Consider the following 20,688-nt stretch of genomic DNA (forward strand, 5'->3'; position numbering starts at 1 on the left):
TCTCTGGTTTCTATATAAAACTTACAAAGAAGATTGTGCACTGATATTATAATTATAATTTTTGTTTCTGACTACTTGATTTCATGATGAACATAAAACATGCCAGTGCTTTTGTTCCTTTAGGGAATGAGTCTGCGGTGTGTTTTTTGTTATGTTGTTGGGGGAAGGATTTATTTTGTATGGTGAAATGTTATGAGCATTATACCTTTGTTAGTCCATGCATCTCATGCCTTTTCGTGTGAGTGAGTCATGTTCGTTGGTCTTTCTCTTGCCTTATGCAGCATGGCCAGTGTTCTAGGTTTCACTTGAATGTGCTTTTTGTTAACTTGTCCTCAGAGTGCCGGATGTTGCTACCTCTAGCATCTTCTGTTATGTTCACAACCTGTTACATTTTTTCATCATATTCTTTGTTATCATTTCTCAGTGTTTACATTATCAATTTTTTATTCTTTTTCATTGAATATGCCAGACTATTTGGCCTTTTATGACAGTCTTTATGTCGTGGTCAGTGTATTAAGACAACTAAGCTCTCTGTCTAGTTGTTTCATTCGGAATTAATGTTACTGTCTTGTCAATTATTACTATGTGAAGTGTAAAATGCCTTTCTCGTAGGAACCTCTTATTGTATTTATATTTAGGTTTATCTTGACAAATCGAAAAAGAATCTGACTGAGAAGTTTATTATCGGCCCGTATAATGAGAAGATATCAAATTGCCACTTCACTTTTTTATGCATAACTTATTTTCTTCACATCAATAAGGGTGATGAGTCGTAAAATGCTCAAGGGTGGACTATATTAAAGGTACTTTCAGTATTTATGTTGCTAGAACGCAATTAAGGATGTTTAAGATGTAGTATGAGAAGAGCTTGAAAGCAAACTTGTAGATTTTTTATCCTTCAGGATGTGGAGATTTAGTAAGGTGTTGTAGGGTGGTCTGTGTTGTATGTAGTTAGGAAGTTGATATCCGAAGCAGCAAAACATTGATGAAGTCCTCATTGTAAATTAGAATTTGAATTCTGCCCTTGGAATATTCTGCATTTCATCTTGAAGGTGGACGCCAAGAAGGCTGTAATTGTCATTACATTGTAACCGAAGTTCTCATTACCTGGCTACTCTCTTGCAACTATACAAGGCTGTGGAAATTCTCTAAAGTAATTCTGTCTCTTTCTTCTATGTTTTCAATAGTATCCTTAGACTTAATTTCATGTCTTGTTTTCGTCTCTCTTGTTCTCTTCATCTCATTAACACTTTTCTTTTGGTCTATGGGCACATATTAATGTCCATTAAAGCTATCATTTCAATTCAACAGATTACTTGCACACACAATGTTACATGCAGGCTTTGCACCTGCAGTATATTCGTTTCTTTGGATATACTAGTACTAGTGCTACATACCGTTACTATAATAATCATCCTTATGTACATTTTCATCTTCACCAATTTTACGCACAAGTCATAAATGGACCAAATTGATCTACTATCCACAAACTAGTAATTTTTGTTATGTTATTACTTGCAAACTTAGTTGCAATAGTTGTTTTGCCTGCCGTTTTCATTGTATTTATGGGACATTTCAATTGTTGTTATGAAATGATGTCGAGAAGGTCTTAATTGATATTGAGTTGTTATAATTTTTAAATTGAATAATAATTTTGATAAAATTAATAAAGATATAATAATTTTTTTATTATATTGACTTAAGTTTTAAGTTATAGCAGTTAGTTCTTACTAAATATTTTAGTACAGTAACTTTTAAATTACAGTTATTCAATTTCAATTCCAAACAAGACTTAAGTAGTCTTGTTTTTATTTTTTATTACTTTTAAAAATTTTATTTTTTATTATTTTTCTAGTACTGTAGCTTCTAGTCTTGTTTTATTTTATATGCTTACCTAAATATAATAATGAGAGCATTATTATATCTAGGTGAGAAGTTTGATTTCGGCATCTCGCTGAATAACCATTGTTTAAAGCTTGAAATTCTAGTTGAAATCGACGGTGCTTAATTGCAACTTGAGGCTAAGCACACTTTGGTTGGTGAAGGCGCCTTAAAAAGCCTTCACTTACAGGTGCAACTTCCTGTTAGAAACCACCCCCATTAAATTAATGGTGTGATATTATATGTATCAAACAAATTTTCGGATTTCAATCATATCGAGAATGTACATATAACTTCCAAGTTAGATTACATCATTGAATACGTCATAATTTATTTTTCGAATCAACAACCAATTGTCCCCCAAGTTTTTTGGCAGTATTTAATATAAGAATCCATCAGGAGAGTAGATGAATAATAATCCCACAATATTCATTTTAAAGAAAGTAACATTCAACAGCATTTTACATAAAGTATTAAAAGAGCCCACTTTTTAGACTATGGAAACGTGAATAACAATGGTTTGGTGTTCAACATAGCAATCATCGACCGTAGGTTAGCCACTTTAAAGGATGGTAAAATCAATTCTTGGCTTTAATTACTTTCAGAAAACACCTGAAGCACGTACTCGTCCCGTTTTGTTATATTTTATTATTAACTGTCTATAAAAGTAGGGAATTGTCAAGAACATAGTAGTGGCCCTAGTGGATCTAGTATCTCTCATATAAGCCCGTCACTTGTGCAAAGATTCAAAGCTGCCTCATTCTTTTGGCTATTTAATAACTTGATAATGTTGGACATGCATGGGATGGAATTACCTGCACATATTAGATTGTTTCTCTAGTAATTTTGGTTTGAAACATTGGTCATATTTCACTGTGCTTTTACGATTAAACTGTTTAGACGAGATGGGCTCAGTCATATTATAGCATAGCTCAAATGTTCACCTAAAATTTGACAATTTGCACCAAAATCATCGAGAGAGGAGAGGAACCTCTCAAATCTTGTGGGAGCAAGCCGCGAGCCTACATTTGGAATGAAAAATACCCTATAACTTACTATCCATTATTTTTGTCTTTGTAGGGAAGAGATTGTAGTTTTTGTCTTTATATCTCTAATTAGGGACAACAAGTTTAGATTCTTATATTACAAAACACACACCGACAATCTATAGATAATCATAATTTCGAGTTATTAATTTTGGAGAACATCAGTTAAAAGGTTTAAACACTTTCACCTTTATTGCTATTTCATTTTTCTCTCATGTGTTCATTAAATATTTAGTATTCTTCGTATTTTTCTCATTCTTCACTATCAATAAAACTAGTAAGACGTTCCAATCCTTCCAATACGTATTTTACTTTAGTATCCGTGTTGCTTGAGTCGAATGAATGAAATATCTCTCTTGATCTGAATTAGTATCTTAACAAATAAATGAATTTTAAGTAAGTACCTCAAAATTAGGCCATTCAAATTAAGAAAGAATCCTAATTGTTATAAAAGTACGGATATTGTTATTTGTTTTTCTATGTCTTGGAGATTTATCTAGACTTTCCTAATTCTATGCTTTCTTAAGTATACAAAACACAATAATAGTTGTTAAGATAAAGAATCTAGATGACAAAAGAAACTCTTGAGAAAAGGGTAACTTGTTCTTGTAGCTATCACAGTAATAAATCATGTTTATTTTGTTGTTTAATGTTGCAATAAGAAACTCTCAATCTAAAATGAATAGTCTTCGAAGAGTTTGTTTGTTCCAACTAAAAAACAAAGAAGGAAAAATTATACCTATTCGAAAATATTTAGCCAGGTTCTAGGAGTATGAATGCCAATGAAACAACCCCATCATCAAACCCTTTGATTTTTACACTCCCAAATATGACAAAAAGAAACTAACCCTTGGTCAATTCTGGCCCGACGATTTATACTAAGATACTACAATTAAAATGTGTTGCACAAAAACACCTGCTTTCTGCAACAACCAAAGACCCTCTTGATTGTATACAAAATCCTCCGAGAAGTTCCCTAAGTTCAAAAACGTTTCTTTGAGAAATCCGTCCAGTATAGCCACTATAAAACCATTTCCATTTCCTTTTATCAGTTTCAAACTTTTCAAATCTACAGAAGAAAATAAAGAGTTGTTATGGCTGCTGCTGCTGTTTTTTCTTATAGAATCTTCTGTCCCATAAGATGTTCTGCAGCTAGCAATAACCATGATCCCAATAAGCAGAAGCTGAACAATATCAGTTATAGTGGGAATTCAACTAGAAGCACTAAGGTTGATTTGCATAGCCAAACAACGGGAGTGGCAAGCACTTTTGTTGCTTCTGTTGCTGCTGAAAAGGAAGGCTGCCGCATCAATGAAGTGCAAATTCGACAAAATATCCCTACAAAGAAGCAGTTTGTCGATCCTTATCGACATGGTCTAATCATCGAGGGAGGTGTTGGCTACAGACAGACCGTTGTTGTTCGATCATATGAAGTTGGCCCTGACAAAACAGCTACACTGGAGAGCATTCTTAATCTATTTCAGGTAATAAACTAAGCTAAAACTCTACTGCTAATTCAATCCCAATATGCACAGCTTTCACCAAAAAGAGAGCTCTGAAAGCTTGGGATTATGTTCATAAACTTTTGGAGATTGTGTGTGTTCTTAGGAACTGTTTCTGAGTTTGCAGGAAACTGCATTGAATCATGTATGGATGTCCGGTCTTCTCAGCAATGGTTTCGGAGCCACACATGGAATGATGAGAAACAATCTGATCTGGGTTGTTTCCAGAATGCAAGTTGAAATTGATCACTACCCAATCTGGTAAGTAAAACTCAAGTAATTTTATAGATGAAACTGAACCTAAATTCATATTTTGGATTTATGGTTTTGTGGGTTCTTACTTAGTTCAAAGAAAATCTCTTCCAAGCATGGAATTATTATAACCAGCTAACGAAATAACTTGCAGGGGAGAGGTTGTTGAAATTGACACATGGGTTGGAGCTTCAGGGAAGAATGGAATGCGACGAGACTGGCTGATCCGAAGCCAGGCCACAGGGCACATTTTTGCCCGTGCTACCAGGTATATCATATATGCTTTGGAAGAGCTTTTATAAAAAGCCTTTCTGACCAAAAACCATAAACATTATTAATGTTAGCCGTTATTCAGTTAAACAATAATTTTTATACTGAAAGGCACTTGAACATAAAACAGCACATGGGTGATGATGAACCAGCAAACAAGACGCCTCTCAAAAATCCCTGCAGAAGTGAGGGCAGAGATTTCACCCTGGTTTATTGACAAGCAAGCAATCATAGAAGATGTGCCAGAGAAGATCTCCAAGTTGGATGACACAGCAAAATATGTCAACTCTGATTTGAAGGTAAATAAACATCAAACCAAACGTCTGATATGTTTGCAACTGTTGTGTTCCAGTTTTATTTATTTATTTATTTGAACACTCATATCCATATTATATTGTGAAGGCTACTTATATTTATAATTAAAAATCTACGAGGACTATCCTAGATCACAACTCAGATTTCAACCCTCATGGAGGGACATTTACTTCATCTAACAGAAGTGGAAGAGATTTCTAACTCCGCCCCATTATAATTACGGGAAGGAATTTTAGAATCCCCAAGAACAGACTCGAACTGTTGCCCTCAGCAGGCCAGAGGCCGACTGATGTGTTTCAATTTAACTTTAAAAGCAGAACGGCCAAATTGTTCCGCAAGCACCCATTTTTTTTGGTAGATAATGCTTGCTACCTATTGACAGACTTATCATACCGAAAAGCTATTAATTCTATCTCACAAGAACCATAAATAAAAAAGCAACTTCACCAACTATAGAAGCAAATACTAACAATGAAAATTTAACTTTGCAGCCTAAGAGGAGTGATTTGGACATGAACCACCACGTCAACAATGTCAAGTATGTCAAATGGATGCTCGAGGTACATCATACATAATATTTCCTATCTTAAACTCAACTCAGTTCAACTTTCTTTTCTATTTTTCGCTGACTAATTATCACTTGTTACATCTTCAGACAATTCCGGACCGAATTTTGGAGTCTAATCAACTGTCTGGTATAACACTAGAATACAGAAGGGAATGTGGAGGTTCAGATGTAGTTCAATCACTTTGCCAACCAGATGAAGATGGAATTCTGAAAGATGGAGTGAAACAAGATACTGCCAGTATCAGGCTACTAAATGGATTTTCTCTGGCATCCGAAATCGTCGATGGCGGTGGGCTTATTGCATCCTTCGAAAAAGGGCCATTAAGATTTACACATCTCCTGCAAGCCAAAGGGGAGACTCAAAATGAAGAGATTGTTAGGGGAAGAACCACCTGGAAGAAGAAGCCGTCTTCAATGCCATTTTCAACTTAATATTATATTAAAATAATTTTAAAAGGGATTAAGCAAAGCGGATTTTCCCGGAAAAGCAGTGAGAAATCCTAGAATCCGATATCAAATGCCCTGGAAAAATTAAACAAGTTGCAGGGTGTGTTATTGGAATTTGCTTTATCTCCTCAGAATTTTTATGTATTTCTGCTGCCCCTGAATGGAGCTGGAAGACAAGGGTGCCGGAAACACAAGACGAGTCGTGGATGGTGCAGCCAATGAAATTAAAATAAGTGGTGTGAATATTTTGTGTGGTGATAATTGTGAGAACTGAGAAATACCTCTAAATATGAGGAAATTCCTGGTGATTACCTATGACTGATGGTTCAGTTCAGTGTCTGTGTCCTCTCAGTTTGTACTATAGAAATTATTTTGTGGAAATAATGAGTAATTTAGTGCAATGTAATTTGATGTAATCATAATGCATTCTTAAAAATGTTGATAACGAATTTCCCCAAAAATTGGGCGTTATGGAGAGGATGTGTTATTAACCATTCGAAATCACATAGAGCTATCTTCGAAATATCAAGACTTGAAAATGGAGAATTCGGGGTTCTCATTTTTTTGCCCCTTATGGTTAATATTTTAGTAATAGTAATAATTTGTTACGATAAATTGATAAAAGCTTAGTCAATGGGTAAATTAATTTTTAAAGCAAGGAATAGAAAAAGCTTACTACAAACACCGTCCTTTTTCTAGAAAAAGCTGAGGGACGATGATGTTATTACCCAAGCATAAAGTGCACTGGGATGAATCATCATATGAAAATCGGATAACGTTGCCACAATTCTTCTCCATCTTGACACAGAGGAAAATGAATAATTGAAATGAACTAAATTGAACTGGAAGATAAACCAATACATAAAAAGATTCATAACTGAAAATCGCTGAAGCTCTCCCGATTTGGCAAAATGAAAAAAAGTTACAAAAAAAAAAAAAATTGCCAATTTAGAATTTGGTAATATTGGCATTCTATAGCTGAAAGACCTTGATATTAAGATGCATTTCCCACTACCTATCAAAAAAGAATTTAATACTCTGCTAAAAAAAACTGTGATCCGCTAACCTAAGGGAATAAGCATTTACAATTTATAAAGAGATAAGTATTTACAAACTCAATGAATACCCCCATAGGAGCTGGAGCAAGGAATCAAAGAATGATGTACCGAAATGCCAAAATCATCGTCTCTTTCTTTGCAAGCTTTTGTAAGACCAAATGATGAGGAATGCTACGAGACAGAATCCAACACACAACCAGAAAATTACCAACCATAAAGGCATAGGGTTAGGATACAGGCCTGTTAGAAAAACAAAAATCCTTTTTCAGCAACTCAGAATTACAAGTATGGTTGAAGCAACAAAAAGAAAAAATTTAGCCGACCAAGATGAAATTTTGATAACATTGGATGATAAAGAGATAAATATACCGTGTCCAAACTTGATGCAAATGAGGAGTTCAATTATGCAGATAGCAAGGGAAAGCCAACAAAATGCACCGACCTTTTTCACTGGTTTTCTGAAAAATGAGTGAACAACACTTAATCAGTACTACATTTCACATTCAAAATCATCAGTGTTGACAATCTAGCATAGAAGTATCATTCAAACAGAAGCACGATGGGCAAGAGATTACCGATCTTGGAGGTACGAATTGTACTCACGAATTGTTGGTATTGCAATTAGCCACCACAAGATCAACCTATAAATGATCACAGGGTTTCGAGGAGGAACCCAAAGACAAAACTTTAGGAAGAATGTGTTGAGCTCGACAGTCAAGAAGATGATGCAAAGAGTGAGAACTTGGATGAACCGCCATGGACCAAGCAATGGGTGCCACTCATCCTTGTCCCATTGTGCCGGTGTAAACTGCCCCAATGTCCGTTTAAACTGACAAGAAAACATTATATGATCAGTTACCCTCAAAAAAAAAAAAACTGCACAAGCTAACATAACACAGCAACAATTTTTGACGATATAATTTCCGTTTTAGCAATAAGAATACTAGTAAGAAGCAATCAAGATAAGGGGAAAAAAATAGTTCAACTATTAAGGATCGAGGGCTTCAAAATAAGTATCAAGTCATGGCTTTTATTTCATTTTATAAATCAGGTTTTTGCATCAAATAACAGACTACCTACATACAGAGTTGAGGAGCCAGATCTGTTGAATCACAATGCAAATGACACCAACAAACAGAGAGGGAAAGGAACTTCTTAAAATCAGTGAGGAAAAAAAAAAAAACCAACACTTGGTGCCATATCAACAGTCATTAAAATTCATTTGCTATTACTCCATATATCAAGGCGCAGAAATTTAACTTATTGAACATAGGTAAAACAAGCATCGGGTTCACTTATCTAGCGCTAACAAGCACAGACCAAGAGGAAATTTGTTTCAATACATAATGTAGCGATACTCGTGATACTCCGATAAAACATAATGCAGTGGTACTTGGATACCAAGTTTAAAAGTTAATCGGCTATAATGAAAAGTATCTTAAAATTAAGCACAGGGGAAAATTTCTGACGTTTCACATAGTTGGGATCACAATTGGAAACCATAAGTTTGTGTCTACTAATAATAATGATGCTAATAAAAAAGAGTAATCTAATATTATAAGTTCAAAACATACTTTTCCAATGATATTAGGCTGGCGGCTTATACCAACCCACTCATATGTTTTCCCATCAAAATACCTAACTGTATGCATTCCTGCCCAAATACCTGCAGAAGTATCAAATGAAATTTGATTATTGGATGCAATAACAATCCAAAATCTTCCCCAAAAAGTAGTAAATAAATATAAGGATAACCATGAATGGTAATGAACAAGAATAGATGGTCCAGGGAAAATAAGACTAGCAAACAGATACAACATACAAGAAACACCAGGCAATTAACGTCTCTATCCAACCAAACTTAAATGTACTCCAAAGAGCTATCTGAAACACAGACCATTATCCAGCAAAGCCTTGTCGACCTACATGTCAGCCTAAAAGACTTCAGCCAACTAAAAGATTAAGGCTTCCATAATTTCAGGACCAGGATAATTTACAAATTTATCATAAAAGGTAGCTGAAGTTAAAACTTATTGACAGTAGTAATTGTTAACATGAGTCCAAGGGGCAATACATGAAATAATTAAATTCTTATTCTGCAACATCCTTAATCCTTTTAAGTTATTGTCTTCACCAACCACCAAAATGATAGACCAGTCTATTCCCCATGTTACATGTAACTCCTATATTTTCCTTCAAAGAAAGTTAAACACAGCACATAAACTAGCATGCAACAACTGAACATTGACAAGTAATATTCTTAAAACAGAATGGTGCAGCACAATCTCACCAAACCAATTGCAGATTAAAATGTCCAAAATTATACTGTCCCACCAGCACTCATTGAAGTTCGGCAACATGTGGCGGAAAGTAAGCTGAAAAATGCCAACACTAAAGTTAATTAGCAGAAACAAATGATGAGCTTAACATCATACATAATACAGCACAAGCTTAACAGAACAAACTATATAAGGTCAACATACTACCTCCATCAACTCAAATCCAATTGATAGCAGCCACAGAAGAGGCTGATTACGGATCAATATAGCCTTGCCCCACCATCCAAAGATATGAGCTAGAACAAATTCATCAAATAATGTTTCCTAGAAGAATTAATTAAATCAGAAGTCTACAGTGAACATGGAATAGAGTAAACCAGTCCCCCACCCCCCCCCCTCCCCCAAAAAAAAAAAATATCACAATAAAAATAATAATGAGGTAGACAGATGTGAAAGAAGAATTCATACATAAACATTCTTAAACCTGCTTGTGGGATTTTCATGCAGATATATGCGACAATCAGCACCATATGACCTCTCAGGAAGTTCTGCATTAAGTCAAGCAAAAAACGATTATAAAGCTTATAGAAGCAATAAATGAGCCTAGAAACACGAGAATCAACAGTTCCGCTGCGTCAAAGGCATTACACTTGTAATATAGAAATTAAAAAACGAAAGAGCCATTTTGGAAGTGAGTGTTACCAACACCAAGGTCAGGATGAAGAAACTTCATAAACTGACGAGCATCATCACGCTTCTGGAAAAGAACAAAAGCTACAATCAATAATCATCCATTCCAACTTAAAAACCAGACAAGCAACATTGAAATTATTATAGTTAAAAAACATGTGCTTGCATATACAGACACGCATAGGAAAAGACAACAACAAATGACCATTAAAAAAAAAAGAGAAAAACCTGGAAAAGCAAAAATGTGAGAGCAACAAGATATACAACAGCCATTCCGTGAACTAATCGCCAAATTGCAGGGTGAGGCCTAATAAGGACCCTGAAAGCAAATATTATTTTCAAAAGTCAGTACAAATAGATATAAGTTTCCAAGAATCAATAGAGTCGCTGCCATTACAAACTCTAGCAAGTATTGCACGTCTACTTGGTGATCGGATGCTACTCAAAAGGACACCCAAATTCACAAATCCACCAATTTGACACTAATAGAGTCCACCAAGCACTAATGCACGTCCACCACCCTTTTTATGAGATGGGAAAAGCCAAATTATTAATCCACTAACGCTAGTATATATCCCAAATCCACTAACACTCCAATTTAAAAAATCAAATTATTTCAAGTCTCAGAAAAACCTAAGTATAATCTCAACAGATTCGAAGATGAACTGTTCAAAATATCAATTGATGGTATTCAAATATAACAACTCACGTAGAAGGTGCCTGCAACAAGCAGTAAGTGAGGAAAACAGCAATCATCGCCCATATACCCCTACACGAAACAGTTAAAATTAGCCATTTAGTATACTACACATAGTAAAAATTGCATTTAAAAGAAATTTTTTTTATCAAAGGACATCATAATATACAAAGAGGAACAAACCTTTTGACAGATGTAACAACATCTCCAGAATCGCTTTGAGGATCTAGGGCTCCACTTGCCCAACTGGTGATCACATCCAAAGAAAACAATAAGCATGGTGTCTAAGTAAAAGAGAGGTGAAAGATGTGAGTATAGAGCAATAATTAAAAAGACCTCTCATCCTTTAAAATTTTATATAATTATGAAAGTAACACGAATTTAAACAAAGAAACTTAATTGAAATTGCCACTTTCATCATTGTTCCTTTATTATGTGATAGTAATACAATAAGATAAAACTCAACAAACGGTATAGTAATAAAACATCTTCAAATTATAAAACATCATTAACAACTGAAAAAGGAAATGCATAATAGGTCCGGTATATTTCATATCATTAGCACAAACTATTTATTGGGAATCACACTCACATCAGAAAGCAAGCACCAATAAGCAAGAATGAAATGGTCCGAGGCTTGTATGCCCATGCTGTCCATGGGTCTAACTCGTCACTACCACTTGATGTATCGGTATCACCATTTTCTTGAACAACATGATCCTTTCTCCTTACTCCCCTATGGCCGTTCGGCTCATTGCCTCGCATGTTTAAGAGAAGCAAATCGATCGCTGCAAATCAGGGAAGAACATCAAATCAGGTAACTTGCACAATGAACAAAAGCAGTTCTTAAGTTGCCACCTCTCACCCCAAATGAAGGACAGACCTATTTTGGAAGATGATGCTTAACAAAATAATGAAAATGGTTACAGTTTATTAAAAAAAATTAAAAAGGAATTGCAAAAATTGTGGTGATAGCATTGATGTTTTATCTCATGGCAGTATTTGAGATAAAAGGTTTTCACTTCAAATTATATGTGGAGACAATAAATCAAAGTGTGTAAAATGCATGGGCATCCACTGTGAGATCACTTCAATCGTTAGCAACAAAACAATATCAGCGCAACCTAATGATTTCCCAATAAGGAGACAGTTACTCCATTCCAGTCCGAATGGATGCGACTCCACTTCATATGAGCTCCCAATAAGCAATAATTACATTGACAATCTTGCAAAATTCTTCAAATTCAGAGAACTCTTAACTACCTATTATTTAACTAAAAGCAGCTTCAATCAACATGCCCAATGTAAAGGTCTGATATTTACAACAGTTTCAAAGACAAATTATCATTACACACGTTAATACTAACTTTAGCGGCCTAACTCGTGGGAAATATTCAAACAACTACCGGCAAAAACTGGAGTGCCAAGTCATTTACACTTAATTACAAATTTAGAGAATCAAAAAATAAAAGCTGAAAAATTCAATGACCTACATGATTTTATTAGAACCCCACATGCTTCCTATAGCTTTACAATGACAAAATGAAACCCACACGCATAATTATCAATGTGCAAAACCAACCTTACAACGCACGATAACTACACACCTAATTCCACATTTTGTGGTCGAAAATGAATTCATTTTCTCTTCTGAGAGAAAATAAATTAAAACGCAATATCAACCAAACAAAGAAATAGAAAAAAGAAAAATCCCAATCCCAGCAAAACAACCCATCATAGATGCATGTTTGTACACAAAGAAAGCAATTAACATCGCATGCAGTGAGGATCAAACAAGCAGTAAACTTTGATCACCGTCATCATCATGTAACTGCGGAACCGTAAACACCGTACAACAAACTTCTATGGAAACAAGAGTTACAAAACGCACCGCTTTTGGAACAACTAATATTTAATAAATATAATAAAATTTGAATTGAGACGATCTGGAGTCGAACGTACAGAAATAAATAAATAAAAACCATAAAAAATAAATCTCATACCAGGCTTTAAAATAAAAAAGAATCATTGATTGCATGTAATGTAAAAGAAAGCCTGAAAAATCAGATAAAATACTGAAAAAGGAAAGCTTTTTTTTTTCTTTTGTCAGCAATATAAATACAAAATTTTGCGCTGGGAAAACAATTACGTACATTGAACCGAATCAGAGACGAAGACGAAAACGACGAATACGTATCTACTCAATACGTTTATACATTTATATAAGTAATTTTTAGATAATATCGAAAATTATTCAGAACAAGCGAAGAGAGAGAGAGAGAGAAATGGATGAAAAGAAAAACGGCGAAGTGTTGAGAACGTAATAATACTTACGTAGCCCTAGCCGTACGATGGAAGTGGAGGATGGGAAGAGATCGTAGCCGCCCGATCACTTTGAGTTGGAGTTGAGTCGAGTTAAATTTATAATAACATGAAGAATGAGAGAGTGAAAAAGAGGGAGAGATAACGAGAAGTTCTTAAGTTTAGGGAGTGTTTGGGGGCAGGAAAAAAAAAGTTGTTTTTTAAAAAAGTTGAAAATCTGAATCAGAGAAGTATTAGTTGTTGTTATTGCAGTGATTAAAAAGTAAGATAGTTTTTTTCATTTTTCTCTTTTCCTTAATTTAAGAGCTGCTGCTGCTGCTGAAACTGAACGCTGCAAACGGCAAAAAGGCGATGGAAAGGAAAACGAGAGAGAGAGAGAGAGAGAGAGAGGAAATGTTAGGATGGTTTATGTACGACGGTCAAAGGGAGAATTGAAGATGCTTTTAGGTACGTTTGTTGATGATGGTGGAATTTCGAAATGACGAAAATGGCCCTCGTGGCACCTGGTATAATTTTCGGGGCAAATGCTGCGTTGGGATGAATTTACGTGGTTGTCCCTACGTGGCGGTTATTATTTATTACGTAAGCTTAATTCCGAGGGAAATTTACGGATTTGCCCCTTGGGTTTGAAAAGACGGATTTTGGTGTTCGAATGATTAGATTTAGGGAAATTAAAAGAAGAGAAGACGAGAGATTTGGAAGGATACGTTTTCCCATCTTTTGGATTTTTTTATTAATACTTAATCAAAAGGAAGTGCTTTCAAAAGTAATCAAACTTTGAATTGAGTTTTATTATTACAAAAATGATGGAAGTGCTTTTCAAAAGTAATCAAACTTTGAAATGAGTTTCTTACAAAAAGATATTCTCTCCCACCTTTTTTTCTTTGCTGTGGGATTTTAAATTGGTAGAAGGGGAAGGAATTTTCATTTGGCCTTTTTTACTTTTGTCGTTTAACATAATATATATATCTTTAGATTGGGTAGATGGATAAATTATGATGAATCACATAATTACTAAATGGCATCAATATGTAAAGATACTTTTTTAAGTCAAAACTATCTCGTAGGAATTTTGTGTCAAATTTTTTTACGAGACTTATAATTATGTGAGTGATTAGTTTGCGCTAATTGATGAAAAGAAAAAATGAGAGATAAAATTGGATTGCGATGATGATATATTCAAACTGAGCGATATATTATATCACAATATATTAGTTTTGTGAATGATATATTTTTTTAATTATCAGCGAAAAAAAATCAATCAATCTATTCAAATTGATAGATCGCTCCATTCTTAGAAGTCTATGAGAGAGACATAACACAATTAATCCATCCACCTCTACCAAAATGATCGAAAAATATCAAGAGAAAATAATCTTTCATCTATTAAACAACATCGTATAATTTCATTCAAGAAACATTGGTGATAAATAAGAAACACAATCTGGTTTCTTAATCTCTTAACTGACTAATGATCCCAAAAGGAAGCACCACTATAGTATTCATAATAATACACGAGAAAAATTACATTCTAACTGTCTATCGAGAGGGGGGCTCAATAAATATTTGTGAAGAAAGAGACGTGCATTTAATGCCAAACAAATATACTTTGGTGTACTAGCTGCAGCTGGGGAGATGGCAAAGTCAAAATACAGGTCAGGTCAAGGGAAGCAAAAGCGAGAGTGACGATATTGAACATGAGGAATCGAAATTGGTGCGTTCCAATTTACAAAATCAAAAGGCTAAAAGGGACAAGTCGAAAGGGATAGTGGGCGACAGAAGAGAAATAGGGCGAGAATAAAGAGATATTTTTTTTTTTACTTTGAGGGGCACCCTTAAGTTTTAGAAATAATAATAACAATAATTGTTTATTTAAAGTCCGAGATGATGAGGTGGAAGGGACCACGGACAGGCAGTCAAGCATCAAACGTTTCTCCTTTTATCCATTTACTTTTTTGTTGGAATAAGTTTGTAAACTTTATTTTGTTTTGGTCAATATATATCTTCAATAAGGAATCAAATAATGGATCTTTTAATTTGGTGGGGAACTTGAGTAGGGAATCGAATAACGGATCTTTTAGTTTGGTGGGAAAAATTATATGAATATGTATGCATCAATTCAAATACATAACAACAAGAGTTGGATTGATCATTGATGTATGATGATGGATTTAGATGTATCAAACGAAATTTCATTCATAAATAAGTTCAAATTCAATCAATTATTTCGAATATGCCCAAAAAAAAAAGAGTAGAATGAAATACAATAGAATCAATTCTATCTTTGCTGAACTTTTATATAATACATTTGCATACAAACGAATGAAGACGTTAGAATAGTTTTGTCGTTATATATTTAAAAGCTTCCTTATTACACCTTTTTAAATGATCGCATTAAAAAAAAAATTACTCTTAGATACATGAAAATCATTATAGTTTTCATATAATTTAACATAATCAATCGAATTTCAGAATCAATTTTTCCCCTTTAATGAAAAAGAATAGTAGAAATGCTTTATAGTACTATACATTCACAAAACAAAAGTGAATAAATGCCTTATAGTACTATAAATTCACAAAAGTTCCGATGCATTTGTTGATAAAAATATGCGAAAGGAATCAAATGACAAGTAGGGCAACCAACGTTGGGATTTTGAGGGCACCAGCAGCAAAATACAAATAGCTCAAAAGCCACCCTCAACATGAATTGCCAACAAAGGGACAGTAGTCATCGACCCATGAAATCTCAGCCTCAATTAGTGTTATGTGTGTTGCTCATAAATAAATATTTACAACTCCTTTTTTATTAAACAGGAATATTGTTTTCATGATTCCAAAATACAATTAAATTTTTAGGGAATTTTTTTCTTATATTCTTAATTAATTATTATTTTTGGTTGGTACATTTTCTTATTTTAATTTCTCTCTCTCTCTCTCTCTTTATCTCTATAGGGAACAGTACCCACGTGGAGTTCTGATTAATGTTTATTTGTAGGGTTACCAAGTGAATAAACGGATGAAAATAAGTTTTTTTTTTTTAAAAAAAAACGGCAATTCAGAAACTCGACCGAAGTGCTGTTGGTCCAGCTAGAAGAATGAAAATATTGAGTTGGTTTGATGATGTCCGATGTGGGCTGCTAATAATTATGAGCCAGCGGCTCCACCCCTGAGTCAGAGTCCTTTGTGTACAGTACAAATACGCTGATGGAGATTTCTCCCTTCAACCACTGAAAGCTTTTTGAATTAAATCTAATTGATTGATGATCACATCAATCATTTGTGGGTTACTTTTTAATCGATAATACACACCAGAAAAAAGAAAAAGGTTTAATGATTATTTATTTATGTCTTCGGAGATTCTCATCTCCAAGGCATGTTGAAAATTATTATTACGTTAGGTTTTTGTGTTGTGCTCCTTTTAAGTGGCTTTTACTGTTTTAGTTTGAAAAGTCAATAATTTAATTTGATTTAATATATTTTTTTCCCAATAATTGAATGGGTAAATCATTTCTCTTTTCACGTGAGGTAAAAGTTCAAGTTGAATCAAACTTTGTGTACACGTTGGTAAGAGATAATCAATTATACAGAATGGAAGCTAAACTACTTTAAATCACTTCATTAAATAGGAAGTAACTACTTGGGCAATGTAGAATTTGATGTGGTAAAGCTTGACTGACTCGAACCCACTCAAAAACTTCCCCACCGTAATCAAAAGTACCACATCAATTTAATGAAGTGACCGAGCCATTCAATCAATTACTTCATCTCAAGGACAATCTTCCCCACATGCCCCGAGTCCTCAAAAAATAAAAATTAGAAACCCAACAAAACATGGCTCTCCCAACTTTAGTTTTTTGGCTTATTAACTTGGCCTCAGACTCACAAACTAACACATAACACACCATGTGGTCCAATGAGGGCCTCCCCCCACCTTTGGCAAAAATTGCTAACAATCTACACATTAAACCTAAAAAAAAAAAAAAAAAAATTAAAGGAGCCCCCCCTAACATTAGTGCCAATTCCAAGTGAACATATCAAAGATTTAGAACTTAGGTCAATTCAAACTGGCACACGGTGGTCCGACACACCAACAACAGTACAATGGGACGACGAGGACTTAATCGTCGTGACACGGTTGGTCTCACATTGTGTCATTTTTTTAGGGCATTGTCGCTGAGTCTCAATCTTGGTCCAACATTAATAGGGTCGGTTGTTGCAACAAAGTACAATATTTTGTGAAGATGATAAAATTCCAGACAATAACACATAATGGGCATTTGATTTCTGACTTCAAATTTCTGTCTAATACCCAACAGGAGAGTATTTTATATTTAATTTAATTTAACGAAGGTTCAAAAGCCTTTTACAAAGATTTTTTTTTTTTGTAAATTAAAAACGGAATCTGGGCATGAAAGGAGCCTACTTGCACAGCCTGTCTCGTATCTACATGGCGAGATTCCACTCTTTTCAATATTAATTTTCCCTATAAAAATTGGACTGAACCCCAACACCAGAATCGATGTTGCATCGTATTTGAATTATAAAAGTAAGAAAATTGGTCACATGACTTGAATTTTATGGTCACGATACTTGGTGATATAATAATATATGGTCAATAGGGGAACAATTCTGTGATTTGATGCAGATATTTTGTTTATTTTTTTATTAAATGGGTTCTTATAGTATAGGACAAATTTTGCCCTTGGCAAAGGAGAGACATATTAAAAGACGTTAAAATAAAAGGTGTTTTGATCTACAAATTTAATTAGTAGCCATTCACATGTACAAAGTCAACTTAAGTCACGGATATGAACAAACCCCTCATCTTTTCGTTTTAAAAAAAAAAAAATTTCAGTCGGTTGAGATTTATAATTAAAAGTACATACTGATCTTACATGTTCTTAGTTTCTTGACAATGACTTCCCCAATTTTATTAATTTTACTGTTTCAGGCAAATAATAATAAAGGTTTCCCAGGAGATCATTATCAACTTACAAAATAAATAGAGCACCCAGGTATTTAAAATAGCTCTCAATTTTCTTTATCAAGGTGTGAAATTTAGAGGCAATGGGTTAGTTGAACCCAAGTTAACTAAATCTGTGGTCTTGAGCCCATGCCCAAGAAATATGCAGATGCTTCGTCTGTTCAAGGCCCACATAGATTCAGCGCTTGATGCTCTGTCCAACACAAGAAACATGGACAAACATTGTCTCAAGAGAAATGTTTCAAGTTATAATTACTGATGAACTAGAACTACTACGAACTCTTGCAACGAGTGATGTTCTACTTCTTTGGATCGAAGATATGCCTTCTCTAGTCCTCTCAACAGAGATGGCAAAAAGGCCCTTGGAACGATTGACCCGACTATAATTCTTAGGGTTTTCGTCCGAATTTGAGGGATCAAGGGTTCGGCTACGACTTAAGAAATTAAGTCCGATTACATCGCATAAGAGTTAAGACCTTATTAAAAAAGCCTTGACCTGACCCTTGACCCACAAATTAATTTTTAAAATTAGAAAATATAACACTTAAAAATTAAAACACACACCATACATGCGGTCACAACTCACTCCACTAAAATTTGTCTTTATTTTATATTAATTTAGCATTTTACATTTGATTTATTTACTTGTTAATTTGGCTAGATTGTTACATATTGTATTGTTGTTAAAACTAAATAAAAAGTAATTTATTAAATTTCTTATAACAAAATTCAACATAAAAATGGAATGATAATAATATAATATTTATTAATAAAGAATGAAGAATTAGAGTTTAAATGTAATTTGTCATTCAACATGTGAGTCCAAGGAAAGTTTGTTTTTCATTTCATCATAAACCTCTATTGTGCGTGGAATGCAAAATCAAGCGTACCAAATAATCAAAGAAAAATAAAGGACATAAAAATTTTACGTGATTCGGCAATTCTGCCTACGCCCACTGGAGCAAAAAAAAATAATTGTATTACTAACAATTATTAAAGTACAAAGTTTGAGTAAAGAAACCTCACTTCCAAAAACTCAAATACACCTAGTAGTCTCACACACACTTGAAAGGAAAACCTCTCAATTGCTCACACTCTCCAATTGCTCAATTTTAACAAATTTTCACTTGAATTGTTTCTCTCAAATGTTTGGGATGCTATACAAATGGAAAAAATCCCTTTATTTATAGGAAGCCTTTTGCACTATTACATATTCGGTGCCCACCTAAAATTTGGCCAATTTTGCCAAATTGTCAAATTATCACATGCTTCACCAACTCATTTGGCTTCAATTTTCACGGTTCTAACTACATGCTTAATCAAAATTTCTAATATTTCAGCTAGAAGATCATGTGTGTTGACTTTTTAACAATTTTTCACCTCGGCGAAAATTTGCCCAAATTCTGAGCCAATTACCAATGAACTATCATCCCAAAGTGGCTGCATTTCTGTGACTTCCTATGTATCCATAATATGTAATCAAGCCAACCGTAGTTCAAAATTCTCCAAACTCAAGGCATTCGAAGAATTTGAATTAGTTTCAAAGCAATATTGAAACTTAATTCCAAAAATCACATTTGTCAACATATCTGATGGATTATCTTTGGTATCGATCTTTCTCAACAACACAACACCGCTCTCGATAACTTTCCTCACATAATGATATTTCACATCTATGTGTTTTGTCTGAGCATGATATGTTTGATTCTTCGCCAGGAATATCGCGCTTTGGTTATCACAGAAGACCTCAATGTTCACCTGGATTACTCTCAAATCACCTAACAAGCCTTTTAACTAGATAACTTCCTTTACAGCTTCAGTTGCTGCCATGTACTCTGCTTTCGTAGGGAAAAGAACAATTATCAACTGTAGAATCGATCTCTAATTAATCGGACCTCTACCCAATGTGAATACGTAGCCTGTTGTTGATCTTCACTTGTCAAGGTCTCCAGCGAAATAAGAATCACAATACCCAACGCATTGTTGACCATAATCCTTCTTGAACAATAGCCCAACATCAATTGTTCTGTATAGATATCAGAGAATTAACTTCACTACAAGCCAATGATTTTTACTCGGATTATGCATGTATCGACTAACCATACTCACAGCTTGAGATATATCGGACCTTGTGCACACCATAGCATATATAAGACTACCTACAACACTAGCATATGGAACATGAGCCACGTAATCGCGCTCCTCTTGAGATGTAAGACATGAAGAAGAGCTTAATTTAAAATGAGGAGCCATAAGAGTAGAAGCGGGTTTGGTTTTGTCATCTATACCAAACCTTTCTAGGACTTTCCTCAAATAAAATTTTTGAGTCAACTATACGTTTCCATCCTTTTTGTCTCTACGAATTTCCATCATAAGT

The 20,688-nt window shown here is 34.3% G+C and overlaps 2 protein-coding genes across 6 annotated transcripts; one reads left to right on the forward strand and one right to left on the reverse strand.

Annotated features, from left to right (window-relative positions):
• Positions 1 to 3,691: 3,691 nt before the first annotated feature.
• LOC18051086 (palmitoyl-acyl carrier protein thioesterase, chloroplastic) lies at positions 3,692 to 6,803 on the forward strand. Its single transcript, XM_006448272.2, has 6 exons — positions 3,692 to 4,411; positions 4,557 to 4,690; positions 4,836 to 4,949; positions 5,082 to 5,250; positions 5,758 to 5,826; positions 5,922 to 6,803. The coding sequence occupies exons 1-6, from the start codon at positions 4,022 to 4,024 to the stop codon at positions 6,264 to 6,266; spliced, it is 1,221 nt and encodes a 406-aa protein (XP_006448335.1). The 5' UTR covers positions 3,692 to 4,021; the 3' UTR covers positions 6,267 to 6,803.
• A 293-nt stretch (positions 6,804 to 7,096) lies between these two features.
• Positions 7,097 to 13,712, reverse strand: LOC18051087 (CDP-diacylglycerol--serine O-phosphatidyltransferase 1). Of its 5 annotated transcripts, none has more exons than XM_006448273.2 (13): positions 13,340 to 13,712; positions 11,598 to 11,793; positions 11,189 to 11,251; positions 11,018 to 11,077; positions 10,537 to 10,627; positions 10,321 to 10,375; positions 10,087 to 10,166; positions 9,826 to 9,942; positions 9,630 to 9,714; positions 8,914 to 9,005; positions 7,915 to 8,168; positions 7,709 to 7,797; positions 7,097 to 7,579 (listed from the first exon to the last, which is right to left on the reverse strand). In XM_006448273.2, exons 2-13 carry the CDS (start codon positions 11,768 to 11,770, stop codon positions 7,461 to 7,463), a joined length of 1,278 nt encoding a protein of 425 aa, XP_006448336.1. In that variant the 5' UTR covers positions 11,771 to 11,793; positions 13,340 to 13,712; the 3' UTR covers positions 7,097 to 7,460. The 5 variants fall into 5 exon arrangements, 4 of the variants coding, with proteins under 4 accessions (XP_006448336.1, XP_024047148.1, XP_024047149.1 ...); XM_024191380.1 differs by lacking the exon at positions 13,340 to 13,712 and adding an exon at positions 13,159 to 13,177; XM_024191381.1 differs by lacking the exon at positions 13,340 to 13,712 and adding an exon at positions 13,009 to 13,026.
• Between the last annotated feature and the right edge of the window lie 6,976 nt (positions 13,713 to 20,688).

Source organism: Citrus clementina, unplaced genomic scaffold (assembly GCF_000493195.1).
Source record: "Citrus clementina cultivar Clemenules unplaced genomic scaffold, Citrus_clementina_v1.0 scaffold_2, whole genome shotgun sequence".
Taxonomy (NCBI): Eukaryota; Viridiplantae; Streptophyta; class Magnoliopsida; order Sapindales; family Rutaceae; genus Citrus; species Citrus x clementina.